The sequence below is a fragment of the Mixophyes fleayi genome, chromosome 10, assembly GCF_038048845.1.
Source record: "Mixophyes fleayi isolate aMixFle1 chromosome 10, aMixFle1.hap1, whole genome shotgun sequence".
Lineage (NCBI taxonomy): Eukaryota > Metazoa > Chordata > Amphibia > Anura > Limnodynastidae > Mixophyes > Mixophyes fleayi.
Window position 1 is genome coordinate 41,936,471 of NC_134411.1, and position 21,930 is coordinate 41,958,400.

General features: G+C 42.5%; 1 protein-coding gene across 1 annotated transcript in view; it reads left to right on the forward strand.

Annotated features, from left to right (window-relative positions):
- LOC142104108 (protein lin-54 homolog) overlaps nucleotides 1–21,930 on the forward strand; it is a 67,191-nt gene that overhangs the window by 14,819 nt on the left and 30,442 nt on the right. Inside the window, exon 3 of the mRNA XM_075188597.1 lies at nucleotides 11,901–11,992. Coding sequence (XP_075044698.1) covers nucleotides 11,901–11,992 — 92 coding nt within the window. The remainder of the gene's footprint in view (nucleotides 1–11,900; nucleotides 11,993–21,930) is intronic.

Genomic DNA, 21,930 nt, shown 5'->3' on the forward strand with positions numbered 1-21,930 from the left:
AAGGTTCAATGGAATCCCCAAGGAGGGGGCGGCCCGCGCAACCCACCTTCAGGGGGCAATGTGTCTCAAAAGAGATGCTAGTGGATAGGATGAGGAAAGAGTTGGTGTCCACCTTCACGGTGAACTGGGGATAACTTAGTAACAGAGAAAGATCAAATCTAGAGGGGGCGATGATACAGGGGGTTAAAAGGACGAAATGAGGAGGAGGAACAAGTTACTGGATGGCAGGCATAGGGGACTGGTGAAAGGAGTACCATGGATCCCAAGTTTTGTGAAAATTGTTGACTTTATCATGTAGAAGGCTTGTAATGTATTCCATTGAGGCTATATACCATACTTGGGAGGTTATGCTATGAAGGTTCGTAAGGCAAGATGACTTCCAGTTCTTAGCTATTTGGAGGCGTGTTGCGGCACATACACTTTGTGCCAGCTTATTGCTGAACTTATTAAGTGATTTGTCTCGAGAGCATAGTAGCATAACCAATGGGTCCGGGGAAACCCCGACCTTCAGAATTTTAGAGATAAAGTCGGAAACCTGCGCCCACAAATTGGATATAAAAGGGCAAGTCCACCAAATGTGATAAAAAGATCCCACCTCGCCACATGATCTCCAGCATAAGTCTGACGTACCTGGGTAAATCTTGTGAAGTCTCGTGGGTACCAGGTACCATCTTGTGTAGACCTTAAATGTGTTTTCTTTGATCGACGTGTTAATGGATACCTTGGAGATCCTGGTTCTGAGCCGGAACCATCCCTCCTGGTCCAGAGTTTTGCCAATGTCCCGTTCCCAAGCGGTCTCGAACAATTCGATGGGACTGCTTTCTGGTATTAGATATACATGATATATCAGGGAAATCAGTCCCTGAGCTCCAACTCGGTTAGTACAGCATCTCTCAAAGGGCGTGGGGCTACGTAGTTTGGAAGATCTGCAGTTTGACTGTATAAAGCTTCTTATTTGAATGTAAGCAAAAAACAAGGACGACGGGAGTTTAGAATTTTCTCTGAGATCCGAGAAGGATTGGGGGGCATATGTCCCTAAAATATGGGTGAATTGAGTAATCCCCGCTTTTTGCCAGGGTGCAGCATAGGATTTGGTATTCCTGGGGGGGAAATCTGGGTTGTGCCAGAGTGGCGTGAGAGGGGAGGGAAATGAGGTGAGTTTCCATCTCCTGTGTAGTTTATCCCATAGATCAAGTGTAAACTGTAAGGTGAGGTGAGAATAAGTCGAGGCCGGTCTCTGACTGCGGGGAAGCCAGGGGAGGAAGCTGAGATTGTGTTCTGATGTGAGTGCATTTTCGAGGTCGACCCATCTCTTGAGCCCCAGGGGCGTCTGCCAAGAGACTGTATGGCTTAGGTTGACCGCGTGGTAATATTGATCAAAAAGCGGTAATCCGCATCCTCCCGATTGTGAGTGTTTGGCTAGACAGGATCTTTTGAGTCTCGATTTATTCCCCTGCCAAATAAATCTGCTACACAATAGCTGGAGATTCGCTTAATATGCCCCTGGGACTGGTATAGGTAATGTCTGGAACAGATACAGAATTCGGGGTAAGACGTTCATTTTTATTACATTTATTCTGCCAAACCATTAGATGAACAGCGGGTCCCATCTTATGAGGTCGCCTTTAATGGAGTTTAGAAGGGGGGTATAATTAGCGTTAAACAGTTGACTGTATTCCTTGGTTATCTGGACCCCGAGATAGCGAACCACTTTAGGACGCCATTGGAAGTTAAATGACGACTCTAGAAAACGTTTTACCGTGTCAGACGTTTGAAGCGAAAGAGCCTCAGATTTGGAATTGTTTATTTTATATTCTGACAGGGAACCGTATATATCTTTAGTTCCTCGAGTAAATTTGGGAGCGAAATTAGGGGGTTGGAAAGTGTCAGAAGGACATCGTCAGCAAATAGTGAGATTTTGAAGTGTTGGGGGCCGATTTGAATCCCAGAGATGTCTGGGTTTCGTCTTATGGCGGCAGCTAAGGGTTCGATACATAGTGCGTACAGTAGGGGTGACAAAGGGCATACTTGTCTTGTGCCATTACCCAGGGAGAAGGTGGGGGACAATAATCCATTCGTCAAGACTGACGAGGACGGACGGTGGTATAGGGCTTGGATGGCCGACATGAATTCCCCCCTCAGACCAAATTGTTTAAGGGTGTTGAACATGAAGGGCCAGGAAAGCCTGTCAAGTGCCTTTTCGGCGTCAAGGGCTAGGACCACTGTGGGAATTTTGTGCTGATTGACATAGGTCATAATATCTATGGTGCGCCTAGTGTTGTCTAGGGCTTGTCTAGAGGGGATGAAACCTACTTGGTCCGGGAATACCAGGGTCGACATGTAGTTGTTTAATCTGTTTGCCAAAACTTTAGCGAATAGTTTTACATCTGCGTTAATTAATGAGATGGGGCGATAACTAGAGCAACAGGAAATGTCTTTGTTTGGTTTGGGGATGACCACTATGGTAGAGCGGGTGGACTCTTCGTGGAATTTACCGTCATGTAGTATGTTGTTAAATAACTTGGTCAGTTGGGGGACAAATTCTTTAGAAAATGTTTTATAATAGAACATCATGAAGCCGCCGGGGGCTTTGGAATTTTTTTGTGATTTCAGGGCCAAGGTAACTTCCTCCCCAGTAATTTCCTGGTTTAAAGATGTGATCTGATGAGGGGACAGGGTGGGCAGTGAGCATTTGTCTAGGTATGATTTGATGGCCTGGGGAGAGGCTTCTGGGGTGTGTTGAACTTTGTGCAGGTTATAGAGGTTTTCATAGTATTCATGGAAGGTGCCGTTAATGACCCTGGGGTCATAAGATATGTTTCCCTTCTTGTTTCTAATGGAAGTGATTGTTTGGGATGCCCTTTTAGCTCTAATTCTTTTGGCCAAAAGTGTGTCGGCCTTATCTCTCTTCTCGTAGAAGAATTGGTTGAGCCAGCGGAGTTGACGCTCAGTCTTCTCTGCCAATATAGCCTGAATTTCCCCTCTAATTTTTTGAATCTGCTGCCCAAGAGATCGGGAGTTAGATTGCTTGTGTTGTAATTCTAAGATTTTGAGCTGGGAGAATAGCTTGTTGTATGTCTCGTTGCGTTCTTTCTTCCTACGGGAAGCGAACTGTATAATGTTTTTTCGGATTACTGCTTTATGAGCTTCCCAAATTGTAGGGATCGGAACTTCTAGGTTATTGTTGATGTCGAAATAACCTGTTAACGCTTCTGCTATTTGCTCTTTAAAGTGCGGTAGCTTAAGTTTAGTCTCCATGAAGTTCTGCCCCGGGGGTTCTGAAAAAGGTCGACCGAAAGGGAGAGTATTGAGTGGTCAGATCAGGTGTTGGGGATTATGTCGGCTTTCTTTATGTGTTGGAAAAGGTTAGTGCAACTCATGAACATATCTATTCTGGAATAGGATTGATGGGGAAATGAATAGAATGTGTAGTCCCTGGAAGAGGGATAAAGTGCTCACCAAATGTCAAAAAGGCCAGCCTCGGTTGTTTGCTTGAGCAAGTTTTTGGTGTGTGAAGCTAGGGAAGAGGGGCGCCTAGGAGTTGATCTGTCCATTGAGGGGGACATAACTGTGTTGAAGTCCCCCTCCAGGAGGACCAAACCCTTGCGTGAGCGATGTAGTTCTGTGAAGAAGTGTGTAAAAAAAAAAAAAAAGCCGCCTGACCTGTGTTAGGAGCGTAGATATTAGCAAGGGTGATGTCTAAATGCCCAATCCTTCCCGTTAAGATCAGAAATCGTCCCTCAGGGTCGTCCTTGATCTCTGACTTAACGAAGGGAACAGAATTGCGGAGTAAGATGGCCACTCCGTTTTTCTTAGTAGTATGAGATGAGTAGTAAGCCGTGGAGTGTCTTCTGGAGGACAAGGAGGGATGGCCGCCGGCCTTGAAGTGGGTCTCCTGTAGAAAAATAATATCACCTTTTAGTTTATGCATAGTGTGGTGACACATAGAACGTTTTTGCGGAGTGTTCAGCCCTTTTACATTGAGAGAGAGTGTAGTGAAAAACATAGCTGTTTTGTAGGGGGGCTAGGTTGTTTTGGGGGCAATATGTTCAGCAATTGGGGGGGGAGGTGGAACACCAAGGAGAAGAGAGGGCAAAGTATGCGCCAGGAAAGAAAGGCGCAGGAAGAAAGGAACAGTAGATAGAAAAAGGTGAAGAAGTTTTAGGGTGGGAGAGGGTAAGGGAGGTGGACTCAGGCCTCAAAGGCAGAGGAGGAATCCACAGGTGAAGTGCCTGAATAGCAAAATAAACTAAAGATAGGTAGAGTGAACCTATAAAACGTTACAAATTAGGGCACTAGGTGCGGGAGTGCAATAAGGTTTCGTATATCCAAATGTAAATTTAGAACTATAAATGTGTAATTCCCAATATGTGTGGGTGCGCGGCCAGGGGAGCAAAAGGAGTGTCCCCCTTCTGTCTTGCAAATTATCCAAGTATAATAGATTATTGGCGAGACGGCCAACTAGAAGTGATTAATACTGCAGTACAGCAAAAGTTATTTTAACAAGAACAAACCTGAGTGAACGAATGCAAACAATGCAAAAGAAAAAAAGGAAAAAACATAGTGTGCAAGACAATGCAGAACATAACGTTATATGAATTTAGAGATACGACTAGGTATTAACATCCTCTCTAGTGAGGAAGTCAGAGAGTTAAATCAGGGAGGTTGTTGGCTAGATGAAGTTTGCAGGTCCTCTCCAGAGGATCTGTCAGAGCGTGAGAGATTAAGTTTGTGGATCAAGTCTTTCCCTTCGTTGGGTGTGCGGATCGTTTCTTGATGACCTTCCACTTCAACTATCAGACGGAAAGGGAATCCCCAACGATACTTGTAGCCGTTCTCCCTGAGGGTACTTGTCACATCCCTAAGGTCACGACGTTTAGCAATAGTTGATGGGGCGAGATCTTGAAACACTTGAATGCGGTTACCGTCAAAGAATATGTAGGGAGAGTTCCTGACAGCCTTGGAAATAATGTCCTTTGTCTTGAAGGAGAGGAGGCGTAGGGTCACGGGGGGGGGGGGGGGGGTCAGAGTCCTTTGGACGTAGTCTTAGAGCTCTGTGGACCCGTTCTATCTGTATTGGTTGATTGGAAAGCATGGGGTCTAAAGAGGAGAAGAACTTGCATACGAAATCTTCAAGGTCCTTGGGTTCGATTTTTTCAGGGACGTTGCGCAGTCGTAGGTTGTTGCGACGATCCCTGTTTTCCATATCTTCCAGTTTGTCTCTGAAGAAATCGTTTTCTTTCAGTAGGAAGTCCAAGTCCTGTGAAGCGTCGTTCTGGAATTTGAGTAAGGACTCCATCTTGTTTTCTAGCGCTGAAGTTCTTTTAGCAATTATGACCATTTCCGTTTTGAGGTCCCCTGTTGCTTTTTGCAAATCTACCGAGAAGGCGTTGGTACGTTCAACAATTAAGTTTCTCAGTTCAGCAAAGTCGGCCTTAGTGGATGGATTTGACGTGCCTGATGACTCTCCACCGTTGTGGGGTTCTTGAGGGGAAGAGGGAGAAGAAGAGGATGAGCCTGGTTTGTCTTGACGAGAAAAATGCTGCGTGATTTCGCCGGCCGTGCCCCGGCGGCCTCTACCTGCAGATCTGTTCATGTTGGAGATTTTAGCTCTGGTAGACCGTTCGTCTCAATAATGAGAGTATAACAGACAGGTGGGGGACAAGTCCATTTGGTTTAGGTGGACATTAGCTGCTTTAAGCTGTTAGAATGGTAGGAAAGAGAGGATCACCTCGGGATATCCTCCGGGAACTGTCCTTACAATAGGTAAGATACGGTATATTTGTAATTAGTGCGGGACCGTATTGCTGGCCTCTGCTATTTTGGGGGGGGGGAATCTTCTCTCTAGTGGTGCGCAGCTTTGAGTGAGCCCAAGGCGAAATTAGCACAACTTATGGAGTTGCTGTAGGAGATTACAACAATGGGTTCCCCTCAACCTGCACAAGGAGCCGTTGTTTCTTCAGTTCTGAAGAATGTCAGAGGGGCCCCAACCAGACCTGCGCTGTCCACCCGAATCCAGTGATGGAGAGAAGGGATGTTTCAGTGGGGCAAACTTGAATCTTACTTGGTGTGGGCTGCGAGTTCAGTATGCGACAGGCGGATCACGGTGTGTAGGGGCAAGTATACAGCCACTCCGCGTCTGAGGTGTGGGGAGTGCAGAGGGTAACGTCTCCTTGTGAGCCCGGAGATTACCTCGTTGCTGGAGAGGTTGTGACTTCCGAGACCTCCAGACTTCCCAGCAGGCACTGCGAGTGGTAACACGGCGGAAGAGAAGGGGATGATGGCGGCTGCCACTTCCGGTACGGGGGTCAATATTTTTCCCTCTTCGAGGCCGGCTCAGCGGGGGGGGTCTCCAGTCGGACCGGACGTTCCCCAAACCCGCTCGGGTAAAAGGTGAGAGGGGTGGGAGTGTGGCGAACAGGAGGGCGCTCGGTCCGGATTTCAGTATCGGCTGCCGGGCAGAGGGGTTCGTGCTCGTTTCCCCTAGGGCCACCGATAGTTCCGAGACCTGGTCTCCGCGGGTCCACAGAGATGCTGAACGGGTTCTGTGGGGCTATCTCCGGGAAAGGGGTGGGATAGAGGACGCTTTTCCAGCGGTTTTTGAGGAGCTCACAGACTATGCGACTTCTCCTGATGGCTGCCAGGCCACGCCCCCCCCCAAGTTTGTTAATTTTTAATCTATCCAAGCCTGTGCCATTGTGTATGGGCAGCACGGTGGCTCAGTGCTTAGCACTTCTGCTTCATAACACTGGGGTCATGAGTTTGATTCCTGACCATGGACTTATCTGTGTGGAGTTTGTATGTTCTCCCCGTGTTTGCATGGGTTTCCTCCGGGTGCTCTGGTTTCCTCCCACATTCCAAAAACATACTAGTAGGTTAATTGGCTGCTATAAAATTGACGTGTGTGTTAGGGAATTTAGACTGTAAGCTCCAATGGGGCAGGTACTGATGTGAGTGAGTTCTCTGTACAGCACTGTAGAATTAGTAGTACTAAATAAATAGCCGATGATGTTGTTGTCAGAAATGTGGATAGCTATTACAATATCAACATAATATAAAGAATAATCTGTAGTTAATTTCATAATCTAACTAGGAGCATGGCCACAATAGGAGGACGCAATTTAAAAGAGAAATAATTGGCCAATGTAGTTTTATATACATATACTTCCCAACATGCATGTCCCCTGCAGCAGGATGGGATGTGTGGCTACGTCTCGATGGGACGTGGTCACATCACGTTGGGGGCATGGTCAACCACCCCGGAGGGTTGCCTATTAGATACTCCTTTGTGCTAATTATACTAAGAGAAAAATAAATTCTCTAAAAGCTCAGCATCGGGCCTTATACTCCTGGGATGAAAGCGAAAAAATAATTAGGCCCCTGCACCTAGTGACTACTGGTCCAAAGCTGTGTAGCACTGGGTCTCTCCTTTTACCCCTGGCTGTTGCCAAATACTGTCCAAATATAGTGCAAGAACTTGTGGCACTACAAAAACCAGCATGCACTGACAGCATACTTGCCAACTCTCCCTGAATGTCAGGGAGACTCCCTGAAATAGGGGTGATCTCCCTCACTCTCTGAAGAGTCTGGCATTCTCCCTGATGCTGAGCCAGTACAAGACGTGGTTGGCTTCACCATCTGTGGCATGATGACACAGCTCAGAAATTGTGTCCTATGTCCACGTATTGATGCCTATGGAGGTGGCCATTTTCATGGAGACCAAGATTTAATCAAAGACTGACAGGTAAGACAACATGACTTCAGTAATAGAGACAAAAATGTAAAAGACACTTCAGTCTCTCGAGATTCATTAGCTGCTTTTCTTTAATGCATAGTTGCCTACTTTCCTGTACTCTACTGTCTGGGAGACTCCCGCATTTCTGGGAGACTGCCCGGGTGAGCAGGGCAACCTCCCAGTTCTCGTCCCTGCAATAGACAAGTGGGGCCAAAATGATGATTCATCAAGCCCTGCCCCCACACACACACCTCCCCCGGGATCTCCCTGAAGCCAACGAGGAAAAGTTGGCAAGTATGACTGACAGCCTATGAGAGTTCTTGCATGAAACAAAATAAATAGCTTGTATCCAGATGTATTTTACCTTTAATGACTTGTATTAATTCCATAACAGAACACTTTCAAAATGAGTCATGTGACACATATGACATCACTGCTCTCCAAACATAAATAATATTTTATGGTTCTGACATCACTGCGCTCAAAATACAAGCTATATTTTATGGTTTTGACATTGCTACTCTCCAAATAAAAGTTATTTATTTATATAAAGTGTAACAAAGCGAGGCATTTAGCTGGCAATATGCAGAGAAAGCAGGGAAGTAAAGTAAAACATTTGTGCAGCAATGCACCTAGATTGAATGTAAAGACCTATGTGTAACAAACAATTGGTTAACTTACATGATAGAGAAATCCTTCCTCTCAGCAAACAGACAGGGTGTGTCTGTTTAGTGCAAACAGAGCCAGTGAATGGGCGTTTCCTTTTAAAGGGAAGGTGGGTGTGTCACCTGTCCATCAAGCTAAGGCTGGGGGGAGGAGTATCAGGTATAAAAGCTTGTTTGTATCATTTGTGCACTGAGACCAATGCTGGGTAAGCTGGCTGGTCCTGAGAGAGCTGGTCTATGTATAGCTAGCGTTTAGGGTCTCCAAGTATTGCTGTGAAATCTGTACGGTGTCAAAACATTTACCATCCTGACATGAAAACTACATAAAAAGGAAGAAGTTGTTCGCGTGTGCTTCTGCAGTAGCGGGCTCTTTCCACAAAAGATATATTTTACATTATATTTTACATATTCTTATGTCATAATAATTATGTTATAAAAAAACATAGGCACATATGTAAATCATACTTGCCAACTCTCCCGGAATGTCCGGGAAACTCCTGAATTCTGGGTAAGTCTCCTGGACTCCCAGGAGAGATGGCAAGTCTCTTATATCTGCCCACTTCCTAGTGAAGTGGGCAGACCCACTTCCTAGTGAATTGTGCAGATTTTGAGCCTCCATGATGCGATTCTCTGGGAATTGCATCATTTTGGCCCATCGCCATAGTAAAATGCGTCTGGGTCATTACGTCATGGGGGTGGGGTCAAAATGACGCCATGCACCGTCGCCTCACACCCCCTCGAATCTCCTGGAGGCCAGCCTGGAAAGGTTGGCAACTATGATGTAAATAATAACATACAATTGTGTAAAAACTATGTAAAACACATAATTAGGTTAGTTTACAAAAGTGCATGGTATTTTGTGATATCACAACCTACTTTTGTGCAAGTGCACCTGTTTTATAGTTAAGCACCTGAATTTTGCCAGCAAATATGTGATCAGTGTCAGTGCAAAATTTAGAGCAATCCCACTGGAGCATTTGGTAGATAGTGGGTCTTCCCTGCTAAGAACAGATTAGGCACATAAGTGTGCCTAGTTTTGCACTTCAGTGGGAAAATTAGATTTAATTTTTTTGGGATTAATTTATTTAAATGAGTGGGTGGAGCTGAGGAAGACACATTCAGTTAGCATTCTTGTTTTACAGGGGAAGGCGGTGTCACACAGCATTTTTGTCACCACAGAAGGACTTGTAAAAAGTCCTGATATCCCCTCACTCTTATGAATAAATGAATTTATCAGAAAATTAATAGGATTGCCCTAAGGTTTGACTTGTGAGGTTTTACTAATTCTACTGTACGCACTTTTCTGAGCATCTGTAAACTCACAAATGCAGTCACAGACCCCTTTTATGGTGGTGATTTCAAAATCTGAAATGTGCTAGGTGAACAACTGGTATTATTATTATCGTAGATATATAAGGCACCACAGTGCTCCACTGCGCTGTACATTAGGGAAACCAGTACATAAATAAAACAGGGACATACAAAGTAGACAAAATAAATGCAGACATAAAAACAAAGTGTATGCAGGACCCTGCTCATTAGAGAGCTTTTAATCCAAAAATGCTTGAAAACCATGTCCAAATAAGCCCAAGAGCCCTAGTGCTTTAAGCACTGGGCTGATTATTCCTAGAGGGGGGGCCCCACTCCCTAGGGAACAGCCTGGGGTTGGTTTGCCATTGTGGTAGGTGGCCCCTGCTATAGTGCCACCCACCCCAGTCTGGTTTGTCTAGTGCTGGTTATGTTACCCCGCGCAAATTATTCCCCGATTTTCACGTAACCAGCAGTAGGCTGGCAGCACTAGGGTTAATAGTGCCCAGGTGGGGGATTTCACGCATTTTTGTTTTTAAAAACTTTTATCTATTTTTAAAAATTTGACAGCCCCCGCACCTCCGGCTGTATATGCAGGGCAGTGTAATAGTGATGTGTTTACTAATCACACAGATAGGAAGCAGCATGTTGTATCTGGCAATTTTTAAAGCAAACTCATGAGAGTTTGTTTAATCGCAGCTTCATACATTTGAGATTTGTATAGCTAGAGTGGCAAACTGGGGGGACACTGCAAATTGGGGACACTACTGCCACACAGTAGTGTCCCCAATTCATATGCCACACAGTAGTGCCCCTAAATCACATCATGCCACACATAGCACCCCCAATGCATATCATGCCATACATAGTACCCCCCCAGTTCATATCAAGCCACACAGTAGTGCCCCCCAGGGCTGCCATCAGAAGCTGTGGGGCCCAGGACTAATTAATCTGGCAGGGTCCCACCCACCACCTCCCTCTTTGCAGTACATGCCCCTCCTTATTACAGTATTTTTAAAAATGTAAATATTATTAAGAAAAATAAATATAAATAAAAATAGATTTACCAAATGATATTTTTTTTAAATAAAACTGATAATAAAGTAAAATAGAAATAAAAATCAATATACATGTAAAATTAAATATAATAAGCTAAATAGAATTTGTTTAAATTATGAAGAGAATTAAAATAAATATAAGGTAGAGAAGCTGAGTAAATATGGTGATGAATTAGGCTGGAGAAAATATGAAAAAAAGGAGAGGAAAGAGTTCAAAAGTAGGTAAGGCTTAACCTTAGGCTTCAGTGGTGATCAGCGATGTTTCAATATTGAGCTGCAGCCGAGCGTATTCCAGTTCTGGTGCTTGGAACGCAAATGCATTCCAAAAGCAGAACTTCCTGTTTTCTGTCGAACCACAGTCGCCGGTGCGTTCCACTGTCTGCTTTTGCCGGGGGACCCAAGTGTTTCATACTGCCAAAGAGGACGTCATCAGGGAGGAGAGTTAGGGAGTCAGGGCAGTCCCGGGTGCCCGGACATATGGAGATGTCTGTCCGGGCCCCTCACAGCCGTACTTGCTCTACCCCCTGGCGACCCTGCTGCTATCCCCCTGCAGATTGCAGCCGTCAGAGCATGTATGGGACATCACTGACAGATGGAAAGAATCAAACAAGAATGTTGTGGAATACACAAGATAGTGAATTGCCCAGAACTTACTTGCGTGGATGGAATAACCAGGACACTGGTGTGTATGGAATAACCAGGACACAGAAAAGCACAAGGATAAAGTATGCTGGGACCACTGATATTTAGCCAGGAGTAACAGTCATGGACTAGACTTAATCTGCCACCATTTTGCTAAATATGATTTAAAAGTGCCTTAAATACTATGGAGGTGATTGGGGGCCAAGAGTTCAATAGTACATGAGCCTATACTATAACAATGTTATGGTAATTCATTGTTCTTTAAAAAACAAACAAAACCCATAAAACATTGGTGTGGTCAATTTGTTGTCTGTAATACTACAACAGTTTGCTATGTTCACCATCTCTTTTCAAATGCGGTATCTGATTACTTGAGCTAAAATTACTGTATCTTTTTGGTCCTTCTTAGTACTGATATAGTTATTAATTACAGATTATGGGAGAAAATATTTTATCACACTTTGTTTTATTGTATTTCTTTGTTTTTAACAGATGGATAGCGGATCAAAATATGCTTTAATTAATGATGCAATATTTCATCCAGAATCAGATATGCAAGGGACAACCAATTTAACCAGTACAGGGTAAGAAAATAGGTTCACATATTATAGTTTACATGTTGAGTTTGCTCTTGTCAATTAGCTGTCATATTATGGATAATGTTAGAAGTATGAATAATGTTGACATAATCTAAGTAATCTTGGATTAGAAGGAGATCCTTGTATATTAAATTTGCATTTGTAGGAATGGTACTTCCCGCAGAAGTAGATACTAATGGGAACATTCTGGAAGTAATATTGTGATAAAATATTACCACACATCTTAGCTATGGCTTTTCTTCTTGTTGTTTAACTGAAACCCAGAGTCATATGGATCATGCGTGTTTGCAGATGGCACACCGATCAACCACAACATAAAAACCTCCTGACTATTATAGTGTAGGTTTCCCTGGTGCCGCCAAAACAACTCTCACCTGTCGAGGTACTGACTCCACAAAATCGCTGAAGGTGTCCTGTGGTATCTGGCACCAAGACATTAGCAGCAGATCCTTTAAGTCTTGTAAGTTACAGCATGAGTCCTCAATGGCTCTGACTTGTTTTCCAGCACATATCTCAGAAGCTTGATCGGATTACGATCTGGGGAATTTGGAGGTCAAGTCAACACCTTGCTCACTTTGTCATGTTCCTCAAACTTTTCTTGAACACTTTTTGCAGTGTGGCCGGGTGCATTATCCTACTGAAAGAGGTCACTGCCATTAGAGAATACCATTGCCATGAAGAGGTGTATTTGGTCTGCAACAATGTTTGGTTAGGTGGTACGTGTCAAGTTATATCCACATGAATGCCAGGTTTCCAAGCAGAACATTGACCAGGGCATCACATTGCCTCTGCCGGCTTGCCTTCTTCCCATAGTGCATCCTGGTGCCATCTCTTCCCTGGGTACATGACACACATGCACCCGCCATCCACATGATGTAAAAGAAAACATGATTCATCAGACAAGGCCACCTTGTCCCATTGCTCCATGGTCCAGGTCTGGCACTCACATGCTCATTGTAGGAGCTTTCGGCAGTGGACAGGGGTCAGCATGGACTCTCTGACTGGTTTACAGCTATGCAGCAAGCTGTTACGCACTGAGTGTTCTGGCACCTTTCTATCATAACCAGACCAGTATTAACTTTTTCAGCAATTTGTGCTACAGTAGCTCTTCTGTGGAATTGGACCAGATGGGCTGCCCTTCGCTCTCCACGATCATCATTGAGACTTAGGAATCCATGACCCTATTGCTGGTGAACTGATTGTCCTTCCTTGGACCACTTATGGTAGGTACTAAACACTGCATACCGGGAACACCCCACAAGACCTGCCAGTTTGGAGATGGTCTAACACAGTCATCTAGCCATCACAATCATCATCATCAACAGTTATTTATGTAGCGCTAGCAGATTCCGTAGCGCTTTACAATTGGGAACAAACAGTAATAAAACAATACCGGGTAATACATACATACAGAGAGGTAAGAGGATCCTGCTCGCAAGCTTACAATCTATGGGACAATGGTTTGATACACAAGGGTAAGTGCTGCATCATATTGAATATTTGTCAAGCTAGAATTTAAAGGTTACAAAGTATTTAGTGGGCTGTATGCTCAGTCACACAACTATGTTGGTCAGAGTGTTGTTGTCCTGTGTTACCTGTGTAGAGGGTGGTAATAGGGTAACCTAGGGAGATTAAGATGGTGGTGGAGGAATATTATAAGCTTGTCTGAAGAGGGGCTTTCAGAGAATGCTTGAAGGTTTGAAGACTAGTGGAAAGTCTTGTGGTGCGAGGGAGTGAATTCCATAAAGTGGGTGCAGCCCGAAAAAGTCCTAGTTATAATCACAATTTGGCCCTTCTTAAAGTCGCTCAGATACTGACGCTTTCCCATTTTTCCTGCTTCCAACACATCAACTTCAAGAACTGACTGTTCACTTGCTGACTAATATATCCCTCCCCTTGACAGGTGCTGATGTAATGAGTTAATCAATATTATTCACTTCACTTGTCAGTAGCTTTCATGTTGTGGCTGACCAGTGTATACTTCCTTGGAATTGTTGAAATTGTTTGGGCTCATTCACACTTTCCTGCTTTTGTGCACTTTTCACACGTAAATAAACGCATCCAAGTGCATTATATAGGTCAAATAAGAGTATAAAGAATTATTTCCATATTGTGTTCTAAAATGTTAATTCTACATTTCAAATTTTAGAATGCCTCAACCGTTTTTAATGTGTTAACGCATGTTACTAGTACAATAGATTGTATTAGTAAAAGCATGGAGCAAATTATGCGCACGGAAGACACTTAAAAAGCACATCACTAAAACACGTCCAAAGAGCACATGTATTTTTACTCTCTTTTCCCAGCTTTTAGTATGAATGAGCCCTTAATGTTGTAATGTTCTTTTGTTGTAGTAATGTTTTAAACCAGTGCTAGTCATAACAAGTGGATCTATTGCTTCTGTCGTATCTAAATTTGTTTACATTGATTTCAAGAAAATTAAAAGTCCAATTGTTTTCATGTATCTTCCATATTAAATCACTATGACATTTTACACTACTTCAGGCAAAAATGTAATCTGATATACACAGGATACTAAGGAAAGAGTTTTCAAGAATGCAAAGATATTCTTCATTGTCTAATTGGATTATGAAGTCAACTATAGTTACACTTACTGAACATATGAATTGGTGATATTTAATAAATGAGGAGCACAGGAAAAGAAACTATTTGTTACCAAGGCACAGACACGTTCTTTAGCCTCTACACACTAGTAATTTCGTACAGTTTTAGCTCCTTTCTTATTTGGGAAGGGTAGGGGGACAGTTAAAGGGACACTATCATTAGAAAAATGTTTTTGTTGTGTACATTATTTAAGTGGTATATAATCAGTATTACAATGTTTTTTCTCTGGTTTTCTGACTTAGAATTGCTCTGTGTGCAGGTCCACTGTGCAGGTCTGTTTCTGCACAAGAACCATATACAACTTTTTATTCTCATCTGTTGATATCAATTGCGCTATTCCTGCAGTTAACCTGGATTAGGCAACCAAGAAATTGAAACGGTTTTAGCTAATTCGTGAAAATACAATTATCTATTGTTTTGAAGCATAGTAAAGCATCTTGAAGTCGAAAGAAGAATAGGTTTTGTGATAAGAAATACAGTATCTTAGGCTAGGTACACGCTAGAGAAAATTTATAACAATGCAATATCCTTAGCGATTTTACCAACCGCTGAAGTCACGCCGATTCATGCATACACACTATACACATTTTAAATGATTTTTACATGATTTAGCGTTCGAGTTGTGATTCTTGTCTGTCATAACCATCATCTCAAAAGATCATTACTCGGTACATACTGTACAGATATATGGCCTCCCAGCAGCAATATGATATAAAAAATTAAATAAAAAGGCTTAACCTCAGCGTACACAACACCCACAAACAAAGATTCAGGGACCGGAAATACATCCTCACCATTCATTCTATTGTACAGCTTTGTGTATAGTGTACGTTCGTCAACTCCGTTCGCAACTGCACAATTACTACAATTTATTTTAATATGGCCACAATATATCAAAAAAAGTTTGTGGTTTGTTGCTTCTTGCTATGACTAGAACACTGCAAACACAGACCTGTAGGGAAAGAAACGGACTTGTTAGGAGAGACTCTTTTTCACATATGCACCTGCTACAGGAGATCCAGAAAAACAATTCGGATGAATTCAGGAATTTCCTGTGGATCAATAATCCCACATTCCAGGAGCTGCTCCAGCTAGTCTCCACATTCATCCAGAAGGAGGACACCCATTTAAGGAGACCCATATCTGCAGAGCAGAGACTGGTTGCTACCCTACGATTTTTGGTCACAGGAAGGACACTGACTGATGTCAAATACAGCACAGCAGTTTCACCACAAGCTCTGGGTTTGCTCATACCTGAGACCTGTGATGCTATCGTGCAAGTTCTGCATAGACAATATATGAAGGGTGGTGAAAGAAATGATTTTAAACAAACTTTTTTTAATTAAAATAGAAACACATATTAACATTAAAAACAACACACACAAAATATATATATTTTACAAGTAGTAAGTGCTTCCACTGTATGCCAGCATACAGTAGAAGTGCTGCTTGGTGACCTACAGGCTGGAAGGATATGGGCCACATTTTCCCATGTGTAGCTGGAAAGATGGCAAAGTGAAATGAATATTTACTTGAATTGAGGGTAAACATGTACTTCTACTGTATGCCAGCATACAGTAAAAGCGCTGTTTTAGGCCAAAAGGCAGGAGGAGTATGAGGCCCATCTGTAGTGTGCAAACCAGAGATGGGCTGAAGATGGGAAAGCAAAACAAATATTTAAGTGAAAATAGGGCACACATAAACCATTTAAAAACTTAAAAATAAAAGTTTAGTAAAAAAATAAAATAAACATCACAGTTGTCACAACTGTTTTCATAATGGAAATGTTCAATGTTTTCCAATGATGATGGACTGTGTACTGTAGCATACTTGTGCTTCCCAATAGTTGTTGAAGTCCTGTAGGCAGGAGGGGTACTTGTTTGGTTTCCCATGACGGGATGTTGCTTGTGGAGTGGTAGTGGTTGGAATGTAAGCGAGTGGGCCAGCTAGAAATGCCCTTGCTCCTGTGTGTATAATATAGTGTTTTGGGAGAGTTGACCCCTCTTTGCCTTATAAAGCATATAATTCCAGAATGTCAGATGAGGAACTACTCACCATCTTTGTCATTTTGCTGGTAGATTGTCTGGCTATTTCCTGGTCAGCCGTGAAGCATAGGAGGTCAAAGTACCAAAACCTAGGTACATACACATTATCAGCCCCTGCCCCTGATTTTGTTCCTTTTTGAACACAGTCCTCATGTTCTGGATCTTTACTTTGACCCACTCTACATTTGCCTCTGTCTGGATAATGGGGAAGGCTCACGCTGACCATGTCCTCCAAAGCCAAGCTTCTCTTCTGCCTGTTGGAATACGATAAATTGGCGTATGAGCAGATGAAAGAAAGAAGTGATGTAGGAGTGGAGGGGGATGGATAAGAAGAAGCGTTGCAATTGGAGGAGGTTTAAATAGCCAAGCCAATGAGTCAAAGGGAGAGGAAAATGATAGATGAGTGCTGTAAAGTTGATCTAAGACATGCCCTACCCCAACTATAAATCAGTCCCCACATTTTAAGTTTATCTCCCCCTCCAATGCAACATGGTTTTACTCCTCTTTTACTCCTTACCCCTTTTTTAAGCTTTGCTCTCCTTAATGACTGAGGCATAATGGTATTAATTTCCCTTTCATCATATAGATACCATCGTCATTTTTGTCACGCTCGGAAGGAGAGAAGGAGGGCACAAGCACCATTATTTCTATAACTTCCGTTTTTGGAAAACGTGGCCGAGAAGATGGAAAAGCTAAACAAATATTTTAAACTTTTCAGGGAAATGTTGGGAAGAAAAATTTCCAAAAACAGGAGAAAAATTGTCTGGACTTGTTTCACATGTATGAAAAAGTTATGTTTGAAGCCTGTAGCCAGATAAAAAATTAAAATAATAATAATTACTTCAGAAGTTCAAAATATTTTAATAGGTAAATTAAAATGTTTAGCATTGTGAGGATTTTGTTTTCTTTTTCTTACATCCAGTTTCAAAAAATGTGGCTAATGTGTACAAATTAAAAATCTTGTAAACAACTTTCTGGTTTATTTTGTGAACTTACTAGATAGATAAGCCTGAAATAAAGGCAAAACCAGTTAACATGGTCTGTGTGTACAGACATAGGTGTACTGAGTATATTTCTAGTCAGCCATTATCATAGAAACTTAAATACACATAGAGGGACTAATGGGCATAATGGGTGCAATTATAAAAAGTAGACATATCAATACATACACTATATGGACAAAAGTATTTGCCCACATCTGTTAATTATTGAATTGAGGTGTTTCAAACAGATCTGTTGTCAGAGGTGTATAAAATCAAGCACCTAGCCATGCAGTCTCCATTTGCAAACATTTGTGATACAAAATGGGTCGCTTTGAAGAGTTCAGTGACTTCAAGCATGTCACCTTTGCACTAAGGTGGTTCAGGAAATTTCATCCCTGCTGGATGTTCCACAGTTAACTGTAAGTGATATTATTAGAAAGTGGAAGCATCTAGGAACAACAGGCACGAACCGGAAGACCACGTAAAATCACGGAGCAGGATCAACGACTGCTAAGGCGGATGGTGCGTAAAAGTTGCCAACGCTCTGCTGATTCCATAGCTGAAGAGTTCCGAACTTCCACTGGCATTAATGTAAGCACAATAACTGTGTGGCTGGAACTTAATGGAATGGGTTTATATGTCCGAGCACCTGCATGCAAGCCTCACATCACCAAGCCCAATACCAAGTGTTGAATGGAATGGTATAAAGCTCACCAACACTGGACTTTGGAGCAGTGGAAACGTGTTCTGTGGAGTGACGAATCACGCTTCTCTTTTGGCAGTCAGATGGGAGAGTATGAGTTTGGCAGATGCTGGGAGAACGTTACCTGCCTAACTGCTTTATGCCAATTGTACAGTTTGCTGGAGGAGAATAATGGTATGGTGCTGTTTTTCAGGGTTTGGGCTAGGCCCCTTATCTCCAGTGAAGGGCATTCTTAATGCTTCAGCATACCAAGATATTTTGGACAATGCTATGATTCCAACGTTGTTTTAACAGTTTGGGGAAGGCCCTTGTCTGTAACAATATGACTGTGCCCGTGCACAAAGCAAGGACTACAAAGGCATGGTTTGATGAGTTTGGTGTGGAAGAACTTGCCTGGGCCACACAGAGCCCTGAACTTACTCAACCCCATCAAACACCTTTCGGATGAAGTGGAACAGAGATTGTGAGTCAGGCCTTTTCGTCCAACATCAGTGCCTGACCTCATAAATGTTCTACAGAATGAATGGGCACAAATTCCCGCAGACACACTCCAATATTTTGTGGAGAGCATTTCAATAAGAGTGGAAGCTGTTATTGCAGAAAAAGGTGGACCAATTCCATTTTAAAGTATATGTATTTGAATGCAATGTCATTACAATCCCTGTTGGTGTAATGGTCAAGCGTCTGCATACTTTTGTCCATATAACGTGTGTGTGTATATATATATGTTCAAAGAATTTTAATGTTCCTTATAGCTATGTTTGTTCGCTATGTAGCTAATCCATATGTAGAAAACCCTATTGTTTTTTACCATCCATTCATTCATGGATTCAAAGAGAGGCTCTAGGAGGACCCCAGGACCTGTCAATTTAAGGATTCCACCAATTAGAGGCAGCAGGATTAATGGCCCAGTACTATTTAAAGGTCCAGTTGGTTGCTACTTGCTTACTGAAGTAATATTTTCCCTGAGAAAGCCTTTATCAGGGCGAAACATGTAGGATATCTTCAGCTACTCATGTTGTTAATATCGTTATTTTTGCCTACACACGCAATCCCTAGTTCGGAGGAACTTTTCATACAGATGGTGCGCATGCGCACTACACACTCTATCTACAAGCCGTTCGCGACGAGAAGGAGCTGAGAAAGAGCGTGAGGTCACGTCTGGAGGATTTAACCCAGGATCGGAAGACCCGGACATGTTACTTTGGAAGTAGGGTAAGTGCACTACCCACTCCTTATACTGCCGCCCACGGACTTTATGGATCACCCTCCGCGGCATTTCTGGCTTGACAAAGCAACTTATTAACGTCCACTATCAGATATTCCGTTTTACTTGCATATATTCTGGACAGACTTTTTTACATATTATTGCAAGTTTGTTTTATACTTTTTTTTACCACCTTTGAAGTACTCTCTGCAGTTGATTGACTTGGTTATTTTCCTGTGCTGGTGGAAACAGACATTTCATATCATTTTGTACAACGACTTTGTTTATTTTGCTTATGTGTTTATTTGTCTTGACAGAGTTATTACTTCTGTTATCATTTATTGTTGTTAAAATACAAATTTCTTTACATATCCATTGTTCTATATACCATTTTTTATATTTTCTTTTCTCTACTCATCAATTCCATATTCCCTACGCCGGGGAATACATGTTATATATATATATATATATATATATATATATGTATATATATGTATATGTATATAATCACAGCAATAAGAACAAAAAATAACAGATATGTCTGTTCTATAATCACGCTGTCCTCTCTTCATCACACCGCTGCACCATTCTCCCTTCATCACACCGTTCCCCCTGCACCACACTGCCCTTCATTACACTGCACCCCCTTTATAACACTACTGTCCCCTTCATCACACTGTGCCCATTATCACACTGTCCCACTCATTACTTTGCCCCTCATTACATTGTCCCCCTCATTACTGTGCCCCTTATTACATTGCCCCCCTCATTACTGTAGCTCTCATTTCTGTGCTACTCATTACACTATCCCCCTCATTACTTGCCCCCACCACTACTGCACCCCTCATTAAATTGTCTCACTCAATACATTGTCCCCCTCATTACTGTGTCCCTCATTACTGCGCCCCTCATTACATTGTCCCTCTCATTACTGTGCCCCTCATTACTGCATACCTCATTACTGTGCTTTGCATTACTGTGCCTTGCATTACTGTGCCCCTCATTACTGTTACCCTCATTACATTGTCCCTCTCACTATTATCCCACTCATTATATTGTCCCCCTCATTACATTATACCCCTAATTACTGTGCCCCTCATTACATTGTCCCCCTCATTGCTGTCTGACAATTAGCAATGCTGCTCTCCTCTTTGTGTGTAACCTATATAACACCGTACAATTTGACTGCAGATTTACACCAATCCTGCCAGCCCTAGTATTTGTATTTCAGCAATGACAATTAGCAATGGAGCTCTCCTCTTTGTGTGTAACGTATATAACACCGTACAATTTGCAGATTTACACCAAGCCTGCCAGCCCTAGTATTTGTATTTCAGCAATGACAATTAGCAATTGAGCTCTCCTCTTTGTGTGTAACGTATATAACACTACAATTTGACTGCAGATTTACACCAAGCCTGCCAGCCCTAGTATTTGTATTTCAGCAATGACAATTAGCAATGGAGCAATAGAGCTCTCCTCTTTGTGTGTAACATATATAACACCGTACAATTTGACTGCAAATTCAGAAGACTAAGCCTGCCAGCCTTAGTATTTGTATTTCAGCAATGACAATTAGCAATAGAGCAATGCTCTTTTCTTTGTGTGTTCCCTATATACACAGTACAATGTGACTGCAGATTTACACCAAGCCTGCCAGCCCTAGTATTTTTATTTCGGCAATGACAATTAGCAATGGAGCAATGGAGTTCTCCTCTTTGTGTGTTACCTGTATAATACTGTACATTATGGGACTGCAGATTTAGAAGACCAAGCCTGCCAGACCTAGTAATTCTATTTCAGCAATAACAATTAGCAATGGAGCTCTCCTAAATGTCACTGTAGACTTTGAAGAACACTGCTACCCCCTCCTATTTCTATTCTACCTATGACGCTGCCCAACTGCTCTACAGACTGTACTACCCCTTCTGTGTCCCTCTGTCAAATGGCGCTGGATCGCCATTGGAGGGCGGTACTTATAGAATCCAAAACTCCCGAGATCCAACGACGTAACGATGACGTTTTGCCTCGTTTTCAATTGCGAATAAGTGCGAAAGTACCGAGTTGGCTCGGCTCAGTACTCAGATCTGCTAAATTCGGGTGTGTCTGGTTCTCAGGGAACCAAGCCTGAGCATCTCTAGTAGCTACCAACACAGCAGGTGAATGCTCAATGACACTCTTCACACTCACAGCACACAATTCCATCAGATTGATCTGTGAATAAATTAAGTTTTGTGCAGTATAAAACTTGCATCTGAATGCCCTTACTGTACTGCGCTTGCATGTGAATGCCTTAAACTCAAATTGTAAGAGTTCAGAAATACAGGCTTGTACATTCACAGTTTGACAATATTTACAAA